This window comes from Oryctolagus cuniculus, chromosome 20 (assembly GCF_051225735.1).
Source record: "Oryctolagus cuniculus isolate XC-2025 breed Fujian yellow rabbit chromosome 20, ASM5122573v1, whole genome shotgun sequence".
Taxonomy (NCBI): Eukaryota; Metazoa; Chordata; class Mammalia; order Lagomorpha; family Leporidae; genus Oryctolagus; species Oryctolagus cuniculus.
Window position 1 is genome coordinate 51257319 of NC_142886.1, and position 11582 is coordinate 51268900.

Genomic DNA, 11582 nt, shown 5'->3' on the forward strand with positions numbered 1-11582 from the left:
TGTCTCTACAGGGCTGTCTTCTGTGACGTTTTTTATGCATGGGATCAAGTTGTTTTTAAAAATGTGGCTTCTTGGAGCCACTGTGTCATAGCAGGTAAAGCTACCACCTGCAGTGCCGGCATCCCACATGGGCGCCGGTTCAAGACCCGGCTGCTCCACTTCCTGTGCAGCTCTCTGCTACAGCCTGGGAGAGCAGTAGAAGATGGCCCAAGTGCTTGGGCCCCTGCACCCACGTGGGAGACCTGGAAGAAGCTCCTGACTCCCGGCTTCAGATTGGTGCAGCTCCAGCCATTGCAGCCAGTTGGGGAGTGAACCAGCGGATGGAAGACCTCTCTCTCTCTCTCTCTCTCTCTCTCTCTCTTTCTCTTTCTCTCTCTCTGCCTCTCCTTCTCTGTGTAACTCCGACTTTCAAGTAAAATAAATAAATCTTTTTAAAAAAAGTTGGCTTCTTAGCATAGTATTTTTTTAAAAGATTTATTTAATTTATTTGAAAGGCAGAGTGATAGAGTGGAACAGAGAGAGAGAGAGGTCTTTCCACTTGTTCACTTGCCAGATGCCCCCAATGAGGACTGGGTGAGGCGGGAGCCAGGAGCTCCATCTTGGTCTCCCATGTGGGTGCAGGGGCCCAGCCCGTGACCATCTCCTGCTGATGAGCAGGGAGCCCGATCAGGAGCAGAGCAGCTGGGTCCGGCCGGGGCCGCAGCGTGGGGTGCCGGTGCTGCAGGAGGAGGCCTTATGCACAGCGCCACAGTGCGCCTGGAGGTTCGCCCATGACGTGACGTGTTAGGTCCATTTGCTAAGTGACAGCGCACTGCCTGTGGGCGTCAGGGCTTACCCGTTGCAGTACCGGCCATCGGCAGTCACGTACGGTCTTCCTGTCCTGGGTGTGTCTGGAGCAGACTTGGTCGGCTGTGTTGGTTGAGCAGAGAAGGGTTCAGAGTGCCTTCCCGCCAGCTCCACGCCAGCGCTTGGCACTGCCAACGCGTCCAGCGGCGGCCACGCTGGGAGCTGTGGTCGCATCTCCCTGTGCTCGTTTGTGTCTCCTTCATGGCTAGTGGTGCAGGAGTGCTTTTTTATATCCCTGTTGCTCCGTCGTCCGTCTCTTACAGAGGTCAGGTAGACGTGAATTCTCTCCACGCGTCTCTCACCAGATGTGCGCAGGGTTCCCGTCTTCTCGCTTCAGGGGTGTCTTCTGAAGCCCGTAGGTTTTGAGCTGTGATAAAATCTGCTTTATCTTTTTTGGTGGGTGGATTATGATTTTAGTGTAATTTAAAAAAAAAACTGGGGGCCGGCACTGTGGTGTAGTAGGTGGGGCTGCCACCTGCAGTGCCAGTTTCCCATATGGGTGCCAGTTCGTGTCCCAGCTGCTCCACTTCCCACCCAGTTCTCTGCTATGGCCTGGGAAAGCAGTGGAAGATGCCCAAGCACTTAGGCCCCTGCACCCACGTGGGAGACCCTGAGGAAGCTCCCAGCTCCTGGCTCCAGCCTGGCCCAGCCCTGGCCGTTGTGACCTACTGGGGAGTGAGCCAGTGGATGGAAGACCGACCGACCGACCGACCGACCCACCGACCAACCTCCCTTCCTCCCTCCCTCCCTCCCTCCCTCCCTCCCTCTCTCTCTCTCTCTCTCTCTCTCTCTGCCTCTCCTTTTCTCTCTGTATAACTTGGACTTTCAAATAAATAAATAAATCTTGAAAAAAAAATTGGGGCCTGCATTGTGGTATAGTTTGCTGCAACACTGGCATCACATATGGGTGCTGGTTTGAATCCCACCTGCTCCACTTCTGATCCAGCTCCCTGCTGATGGCCTGGGAAGGCAGTGGAAGATGGCCCAAGTCACTGGGTCCCTGCCTCCCATGTGGGAGACCCAGAAGAAGCTCGTGGCTCCTGTCATTGGCCTGGCCCAGCTCTGGCCATTGTGGCCATTTGGGGAGAGAACCAGCAGATGGAAGGCCTTTCCCTCCCTCTCTCTCTCTGTAACTCTGCCCTTCAAGTAAATAAATAAATCTTAAAAAAATCTCTGCTAAACCTAAGATCACAAATGTGCTCTCTTCAGTTTTCTTTGTTGCTTCTTGTCTGTAGGCCTTGGATCCACTTTGAGCTGGTTTGTGTGTGGGGCGAGAGCCTGGGCCGCGGTTCTTTGTGTGAGTGCCTGATTGTTAGGGCTTTGTTTGCTGAAAAGCCACCCTTTCTCCCACTGAGCGGCCTCAGCACCTCGGCCAGCCCTCGGCCAGCCCTCGGCCATGAACACGAGGCTCCGTTTCTGGAGTGTGTTTTGCTCTCTTGGCTGTGTCTGTCTGATGGCTGTGGTGTTTCAGTAAATCATGAAGTCGGGTGGTGTTTGTCTCCCTGTATTCTCTCACCATTCAAGGGCCTTTTTCATTCCGTGTGAGTTTTAGGCTCACCTTGTCGGTTTGTGCAGAAGGCCTTGCTGGGGGCCTGTTCTGGGTCGGCAGCTCGGCTGGGGGGTGTGCGGCTGCTTCGTGCGCAGGTGCCTCTGTACTGGGGGCTCTTTCCTTTCTTTGAGCACTGCTTTAAAGCTGCCAGCATGCAACTCTTGCACGTTTATTAAATTATTTCTGAATAGTTTAGTTCTCTTGAAACTATTGTGAATGAAAGTATTTCTTTAATTTTATTTTTGGAATTGTTCCTTTCTTTTTTTGACAGAGAGAGAGAGAGAAAGGTCTTCCTTCCGTTGGTTCACCCCCCAAATAGCTGCTACAGCCGATGCGCTGTGCCGATCCAAAGCCAGGAGCCAAGTGCTTCTCCTGGTCTCCCGTGCGGGTGCAGGGCCCAAGCACTTGGGCCATCCTCCACTGTACTCCCGGGCCACAGCAGAGAGCTGGCCTGGAAGAGGGGCAACCGGGACAGAATCCGGTGCCCCAACCGAGACTAGAACCCAGGGTGCTGGCGCTGCAGATGGAGGATTAGCCTAGTGAGCCGTGGCGCCGGCCAGAATAGTTCCTTTCTAAAGATGAGCAATTGAGTTTTATGTATTGGTCTTTTCTTCTGTGACCATGTCAACTGGTGTATCAGTTCTTGCAGTTTTTGTAGGTTCTGTGGGGTTTCCCACGCACAGGATCATCATTAGGATGAAACCCCCTCCCCCCCCACCCCTCCGAGACTTCATGCTTAGAGGCCTGTTTCTCTGATGCTGGCGGAGCCACTGCTGCCTCCGTTGGCTTCTGCCGTCTTCCTCGGGGCCTCCTTGCGTCTTCAGTCTCTTCTGCAGTTGTCTCTGCCCCTTTGCAGAGGTTCTCTCGGCACTGGCATCACGCCTGACCCTGACCCTGACGCCTGACCCTGACGCCTCTCCCTGACGCCTCACCCTGACGCCTGTCCCTGACCCTGATGCCTAACGCCTGACCCTGACGCCTGACCCTGACCCTAACGCCTGTCCCTGACCCTGATGCCTAACGCCTGTCCCTGACGCCTGACCCTGACCCCTGACGCCTGACCCTGACCCCTGACGCCTGACCCTGACACCTGATGCCTGACCCTGACGCCTGTCCCTGATGCCTGACCCTGACGCCTGACGGCTGACCCTGACCCTGACGCAGAGGCGGGGCCGCTGCACCCTGAGGCTCTGCCCCTTCCTTCAGTCCCTTCCTTGTGTGCTTCGATGGCTTCGTTTCCTTTGATCTGTTTATGAATCTTTTTATTTATTTATTTGGAAGGCAGAGTTACACAGAGAGACAGATCTTCCATCTGCTGGTTCACTCCCAAATGGCTGCACCAGCTGGAGCTGAGCTGATCTGAGGCCAAGAGCCAGGAGCCTCCTCCAGGTCTCCCACGTGGACTTGGCCATCTTCTGCTTTCCCAGACCGTAGCAGGGATCTGGATCGGCAGTGGAGCAGCCGGGACACAAACCGGTGCTCACAGGGGAGGCCAGCACCACAGGTGGTGGCTTACTCTGGTATGCCACAGCATCGGCCCCTCGATCTGTCCCCTAATCGTGCTGGTTCTTCCTCATGCTGTGTCAGACCTGTGAGGTTGATCTGTAGAGAATTTCTATTTCAGTTATTGTACTTTTCAGTTCTAGAATTTGCCCCCTTAATGGGGTAGAGATTATCTGAGTCATTGCCATCGTATTTTCTCTTTAATTCTTTAACCGCAGTGTGCTTTGCTCTGAATATATTCATTGTGGCTGCTTTGAAGTCTTTCTTATACATTATTATTAAATCCACATCCATGCCTGCTCGGCCCTCTGTCGCCTGTTCTTCCCTGAGCTGGGCTAAGCGTTTCTGGGTCTTTGCTGGTCCCTCGTGGTGGTGTTGAGAGTGGGTCCCGGAGTCTGCACTGCAGGGAGTCCCCGAGCGGGCGGCTGCTGCTTCCGTGGTTGGAGTTCTGTCCACTCAGTGACTCGTCTGCACGCCGTCAGGCCCCCGAGGCCCAGGCTCTCTGTGGGGGGGGTTCTCATTCCTTCAGTGGGGCTCAGCAGCCCCCTCTGCAGGGTGGGGGCTGCGTGCCCGTGTGTGGGGCCCCTCTGGAAGCCCTGCGGGGTCTGTGGCCTGCCGCTGGCTGGGTGAGGGGTTTTCTGCACTCGCTTCCCGTGGGCGTGGGCGTGGGCGTGAGGGCGCCACACTTCGGGCGGAGCCAGCGAGGCCCTCCCGCCACAGATGCCGGTGTCTGTGGCCGCCCGGCCCGGGAGCCCTGGTGCTGGGTCGGGCTGGTGGGGGTGGCAGCCCTGCCTCCACGGCTCTTAGCAGCAGCCGAGGGTTTTCACGGCAGGTGCTGCTCTGCCCTCTGTCTGCCAGAGCCTTCAAGTCGAGGTTGCTTTCCGCAGCTGGGTCGTGGGTCGTGGGACGTGGGACGTGGGTCGTGGGGTGGGCAGCCCTCCTCTCTGCTCCCTCGGCGCCCGAGTCCCTGTCGCTTTGCGTTTTCAGCTGCTGACGTTTCCCGCTTGCGGCGGCTGCTGCAGAGTGAGTGGACGGAAGGCCCTGCCCTGAGCCATGGCTGCCGCTCAGGGAGGCGCGGCCTCCCTGCTGTCATGGAGACGGCCCTGGGTGTGGTCCTCACACCCGTTGGCTGCGCTCCTCTTTTCTGGTTTTGGGTGTGCTGCAGGCTATGAGAGCTCTTGATCATAACTGCTGGATCGTGGCCCGTGAAAGCTCACTGTAGTTAGAATTCTGAGTGTGAGTGTGTGTGAGAGTGTATGAGTGTGTGTGTGTGCGCACACGTTTAAAGACCACAGTGGGGGCTGGCATTGCGGCTCAAGGGGCCACATCCCGTATGGGTACAGCTTGAGTCCTTGTTGCTGCCCTTCTGACCCAGCTCCCTGCTTCTGTGCCTGGGAAGCAGTGCAAGGTGACCCCTAGTCTGTGGGCCCCTGCCACCCACGTGGGAGACCTGGAAGAAGCTCCTGGCTTCGGCCTGGTTCAGCTCCAGCCTTTGCGGCCATTGGGGAGTGAACCAGTGGTTGGAAGATCTCCACCCCCACCCCCATATATAACTGCCTTTCTAATAAATGAAATCCTTTTAAAAACCACAGTAGTGTTTTCAGTTACTAGTGTATGATGAAGATAGTTGTAGTAGGGTTTTTCTGGTATATAACTCACTTAATTTCCTTTTTTTGAACTCTAGTTTGTTCTGCCAGTCAAAGCCAAGAGAGAAGGTTGTTCCCACGTGGCACGAGAAGCCCTACGAGTGGAACCAGGTAGGTGAGAGGTGGCCCGTGAGTGGCCCGTCCCGTGGTGTGGGCGTAGAACCAGGCCGGCTGAGGCTGGGTGTGTGCTTGTGGCCAACAGCTGGGGCCCAGAGCAGTGGCTGTCGGGCAGCGTCCTCTGCGTCAGGCCCAGGGTCTTGCTCTGCGACTGGGAGGGTGCAGGCGTGAGTGTCCAGTGGAGCCCTCAGCTGGCGGTGCTCTGGGCATAGACGCCCCCTTGGCGCTCCAGCCGCGTTGCTGGGGCTGTTGCCTTCCCTGCTCCGGCTGCACGGGCTGAGCAGCGGCTGGTTTCTCGCAGTGCTGGGGCTGCAGGCTTGAGGGCAGGGTGGGCTCTCGCTGTGTCCTGGGGCAGGGGAAGGTAGGGTCAGTCTGTGCGCGAGGGGCCACGGAAAGCACAGCTCCCCTGGAATCTTGGAAGCAGCCGTTATTTTACCCTCCAAAGTCCTGCCCACACCCTGGCGACCTCACAGTTCATGGCCTGACCCCAAGGACGGCGCCCTGGGGGAGGCGCCCCTGCCCGGCCAGGAGGGCTGCCCAGGCCCAGGCACGGCAGAGCGAAGCCTTGGGAGGAGCTCCACCCGATTCTCACTCGCAAGCCTTTGTCCTGGAGAAGAGTGAGGAGGGGAAGGAGACGGGCCGGGAGACCTGGGGAGAACTGGGCCCGCTCCCTGGGAGCCGCAGTCCGGGCACCCACTGGGCACTCAGCGCTCCCTGAGCCTGGCCTGCCGGCCGCGTCTTAACCTTAACCCGCGGAACCTGCTGACGGCCCCTCTCTGTCTCACACCTGAACTTTCTTGTGCGAGACAAGAACCCACTCCCCCTCTCTGCTATCACTGAGGGCCGTGGTCCTGGCACGGCGCCCCCTGGCCTCATCTTCCCTGGTCACTGCCCGCGGGCGGCCCGGGCTCCCGTGTAGAAACCCACTTGGGAACGCGGAGGGCCCACCCCGGGCTCCTGGGCGTTCCCTGTCATCTGAGGTTTTGGGGAAAAGCTTTATTAATTCCGGAGCAGGGTCATCTTTACAAACAAAGCCCCTGGGGTGGCCGCTGTGCCCTTGGGCAGTGCAGGGTGACGGCCCCGGGGTGTGTCCCTCTGCCCCAGGCTCCTTCTGCAGCCAGACTGTCGCTTCTCCTGTGCCCTGGCGACAGCCCCCAGCATGTGGGGCTCTGAAAGGGGCTGCCCACCCGTCGGAGCAGACTGGGGCCGGCCCCGTGGCTGGGCTTGAGTTGAAAGAGTGTCGTTTTGAGGCAGTTTTAGAGATCATGTATGTTTAAATTCCTGTGATGAAATTGCTGAAATGGTGCATATGGGGAATTCATTGTTTCTAAAATTGGTAGACCCCGTGGGAGTGAGCTCTGATCCACCGGCTGACCCCCTGCCGCCTCCACCGCCGTCCCCACCGGGCGCCTGCAGCAGCTGGTGCTGGCGCAGCCGAAGCCGGAAGCTGAGCTCGGGCCGTCCCCGCGTGGAAGGAGCCCGTTAGACTGCAGCCCTCACTGCCGCCCCACGGCCAGGAGTGGAGCCAGGAGTGGGACCCGGGCACCTCTGGAAGGGGTGCAGGCACCTTTTTTTTTTTTTTTTTTTTTACTTGAAAGGCACAGTTAGAGGAGACACAGACACACAGACACAGATCTCTGATCTGCTGGTTCGCTCCCCAGGTGGCCACAGTGGCCAGGGGTCTCCCGCATGGGTGCAGGGCCAAGCCCTGGGGCTGTGCTCTGCTGCTCCCCCGGGTGCACTGACAGGGAGCTGGAGCAGAGGTGGAGCAGCCAGCACTCACGCCGGTGCCTGTCTGGGAAGCCGGTGTTGTAGGCAGTGGCTTCCCCCACCACACCACAAATCCGGCTCCACGAGGGCCTCTTAACCAGAACAAACGCCTATCCCTGTTTGCCATATTAGTAAACCTAGATTTAAAGTCAATTATGGAAGTGTTTTGGGTGCGGCAGGATGCCCGCCTCCCATGCTGGAGGCTGGTTCCCGGTCCAGCTTCCTGCTCATGCGTTCTGGGAGCTGCAGGTGACGGCCCAGTCTCTGGGTTTTTGCCAGCCATGTCGGAGACCTCGATGCAGTTCCAGGCTCCTGGCCCAGCCCTGGCTGTTGGGGGCATTCAGGGAGTGAACCGCAATTCTGTCTCTCACTTTGCCTTACAAATAAGTAAACTAAGAATGAATCCTCAGTGTGCAGCATGAAGGAAGTGTGAGAGTAGAGAAGCTGGAAGTATTTTGGGGAACCTGAGGGACCTCTGCTCTGTTGTGTGTCGGGGGGGGGGGATCTGTCTTGTCCTCCGTCCACGGAAGCCCCGTGGACCAGCCTGACTGCTCTGTTGTGTGTCGGGGGGGGGATCTGTCTTGTCCTCCGTCCACGGAAGCCCCGTGGACCAGCCTGACTGCTCTGTTGTGTGTCGGGGGGGGGATCTGTCTTGTCCTCCGTCCACGGAAGCCCCGTGGACCAGCCTGACTGCTCTGTTGTGTGTCGGGGGGGGGGGATCTGTCTTGTCCTCCGTCCACGGAAGCCCCGTGGACCAGCCTGACTGCTCTGTTGTGTGTCGGGGGGGGGGGATCTGTCTTGTCCTCCGTCCACGGAAGCCCCGTGGACCAGCCTGACTGCTCTGTTGTGTGTCGGGGGGGAGGGATCTGTCTTGTCCTCCATCCACGGAAGCCCCGTGGACCAGCCTGACTGCTCTGTTGTGTGTCGGGGGGATCTGTCTTGTCCTCCGTCCACGGAAGCCCCGTGGACCAGCCTGACTGCTCTGTTGTGTGTTGGGGGGGGGATCTGTCTTGTCCTCCGTCCACGGAAGCCCCGTGGACCAGCCTGACTGGCCCTTTTTCTGCCCCCAGGTTGACCCACGGCTGGTCATGGAGCAGGCGGCGCGGGAAGACGGCCGGGGGAAGAGCACGCCGCTGTACCAGCTGCACAAGCTGATTGTGCTGGGTCCCTGAGCTTGCGACGGTGGGCAGGGGCTGGGGCCGCCCGGCTGTGTGTCCACGCTCCTGTGGCCAGCCGCCTCCTCTCTCTGGAGCATGGGCGGCAGCCGTCTCTGTCGGTGAGGGGGTTGGAGAGATAGGAAGGTGCCATCCTAAATTCGTGTGAAAGAGGAGCTCCAGTTTGCTTTAATTTATGAAGGTCAGTGTACGTAGCCAATCCCACATGGAAAGTTCTAGAATGTGCTGGTGGATTTTGTTCTGTTAAATGGTTTAAACCTGGGCTACAGAGAAGACCGTGATTTCCAGTTCACCACGAGGGAGGCCATGTTTCTTTTTAAAAACCATGTCGCATTTCCTGATTTTTTCCACAAAGGAAGATAACTAATTTTGGGAAACCTAACTTTACTTTTGTACATTTAAGACTTTTTTAGTTAAGTCATAACTCCGGGGCCACGTTTGGAAATCAGAGGGGTCACCTGGCAGCGAGCCTGTATGTGGAGACAATAAAAGCATAGACCACGTTCTTGTTTGGGCAGTTTTTAGTTAGAGGGGATGGAAAGGTATTTTGTTCTAAAAAATATGAGTAAAAGTAATGAAGTGAAACAGACCTCTTACTCCCCTCTTAGCCTGTCAGGGTTCTGTGCGAACAGCGGCCACGGCCGGCGTGGCTGCTGCAGGGGGAGGCGCACGGCCTGGGTCACCAGGGCGCCCGCGGCAGGCGTCCGTGCTGGGATCCTGAGCCTGGGCTTGTCCTGTCCTGGCCGCCAGCAGGGTCACTTCGACTGAGCACAGCCCAGGGCCTGGGCGAGGCGGGGGCGGGGTGGGGGTGGGTGCTACGCTGCCGGGCCTGGCCTGGCCTGGCCTGGCTCAGGGCCACGCAGGGACAGCTAGGCCGTGCTGGCCTGGGCACCGCATCCCCAGCCCGCCCTCTGCCCCACGCCTGCCTTCCCGGCCCTGCTCCAGTGAAACAGGGGGTGGGGTGGGGTGTGTGCTTCCCGGCGCTGGGTGGGGCCATACAGGAGCCTCTGCTGTACCTGCGGTGACCACACACGGTCCACGTGCGGAGGCCGCCCGTGACAGCAGCCGCGTGCTCTCTGCTTTGCCAGCCCGTGAGTCGGGTCCGTGGTGTGTGTGCGTTTTAAGTTCTGTTCATGTGAAAGACGTGGCAATGGAGAGAGAGATCTCCACCCACCTGTTCATCCGCCCAGTGCCCACAACAGCCAGGCCTGCACCACACAGAGACCGGGCCCAGGAGCTCCTCCCAGGTCTCGCCTGTGGGTGCCAGGGACCCACCCCTGCGGAGGGATGCCTGGTGCTAGCGACGCTGTCGCCACTTGCACGCCTTCGGGGGCACCGCGCTCCGAGAGCTCGCTGTGCAGGCCGCACAGAGCCCTTCAGTTGTGCTCATGTTTTATGGTTAAATATTTATAAAGGCTGACCATGCTTGACCATCGAGAAACATTTTAAGTGGTTGTAAAGGCCACGTCTGTTTGGTTACAACCCATTAAAGCTGGACACCTGTGAGAAAAGAGGTGGCCGCCTTCCAGAGTTCAGCTGCTTGGAAGTTCACAGCACACAGCCTGTCCAGAGCTAGCCGGAGATCTCGCCGGAAGGAGGCGCTGGGCGGGCAGTGGCGTGGCGCAGCAGGGCCCGCTGGGACGCCCCCGTCCCGAACTGGAGTGTGCAGCCCCAGGTACCCCACTGCTGCCCAGCTTCTGCCAGTGAGGATGGCTCGGGTGCGAGGCCCCTGCGCCCTGGGGGAGACCCGGCTCCCGGCTCCCGGCTCCCACCTGGCCCAGCCCCAGCTGCTGGAGGCATTTGAGGAATGAAACAGTGGATGGAAGGTGGCGCTCCTCCCCCTCCTCCCTCTCCCTCCCCCTCCTCCCCTCCCCCTCCCCCTCCTCCCCACCCCCCCTCCCCTCCCCCTCCCGGCATCCCAGCACCATATTGGAGCGCTTGTTCAGGTCCTGACTGCGTGCCTGACCCAGCTCCCTGCTGTGGCCTGGGAAGGCAGCCGTGATGGCCACGTGCTGGGCCCCTGCACCCACGTGGGACCCCGGTGGGGTTCCCAGCTCCCCCCGTGGCGGCTCTGTCGAGGCTCAGCCCGAGCCCAGGTCTGCCTGCGCCCTCAGGGCACGGAGTTCTCTGCTGCAGCGAGTCCTTGGTCAGATGCCCTGTTCTGTGGACATTTTCTGCGGTCTGGTCTTGCCTGTTTTAATGGTGGTAAAAGGCATGAAGTCGGCTGCCTTCCGCATCCGTAGGGTCCGCAGACACTTGCGTCCGCTGCTGCCCCTCGGCGCGCTCCGGCGCCGGCCCCCGCGTCTGCCCCTGCTGCTGCAGCGTCTGGTCCCTTGGTGTCGCTCTCACGGACACTTGGCATGGGGTGATTGGCAGATGTTTGCCACTCGGGTCTGGAGGCTGCTCGGAGACGTGGCCTCTGTGCCATGGCTGCCGCTCCCCAGCCATGGCTGAGCCGCAAGCCCCACGGCTCCGTTTCTGCCCACCGGGGAGCTGCCCGTCTCAGGAGAGGCCAGGCTGTGTCGGTGGGGCTGCAGGGCACCTGGCCGTGGTGCCGGCCAGGGTGGGGGCGTTGCCGGAGTGGGTCTCGTGGGTCTTTCCCTCAGCTCAGTGTAGGGACAGCCAGCCGGGAAACAGTTTGCAAAGGGGCAGGAACTCTTATTTGATTGTCAGGCGGCAGAGAAAGCGTCTGGTCTGGGAGGGACCAGGCAGAGCGCCCGAGCGGACGCCGGCTCTGAGGAAGGCCCCGGTGTGTAAGGCACTGCTGTCTGTCCACTGGGCCGCCCATCGCACAGGGGGGCTTCACATCCGATTGTTGGTTGCTTGGGGATCATGGCGATGGGGGTCTCCTGGAGACTGTCCGTCTCCCCAGGGCCTCAGCCCCTCCCCTGCCGGCTCTGGGTGGAAGACTGCACCCACCCTGGAGGTGGGATTTAAGCCGCAAGGTCACACACGCAGCACGAGAAGCTGTTAGTG

The 11582-nt window shown here is 59.3% G+C and overlaps 1 protein-coding gene across 6 annotated transcripts in view; it reads left to right on the top strand.

The window, feature by feature from the left end:
- The window catches only part of TDRD9 (tudor domain containing 9), an 86455-nt gene extending 77346 nt beyond the window's left edge, over positions 1-9109 (top strand). For 5 of the 6 annotated variants that reach the window (XR_016226892.1, XM_051834938.3, XM_089322788.1 and 2 more), the window contains 2 exons: positions 5583-5655; positions 8502-9109. Coding sequence is in view for 5 of the 6 variants with exons in the window: in XM_051834938.3 (XP_051690898.3) it covers positions 5583-5655; positions 8502-8603 (175 nt within the window). In the remaining variant the exon portion in view is untranslated. Of the gene's footprint in view, positions 1-170; positions 422-5582; positions 5656-8501 lie in introns of those variants that run through there. The other variant, XM_089322787.1, reaches the window with a different exon arrangement.
- Positions 9110-11582: the final 2473 nt, after the last annotated feature.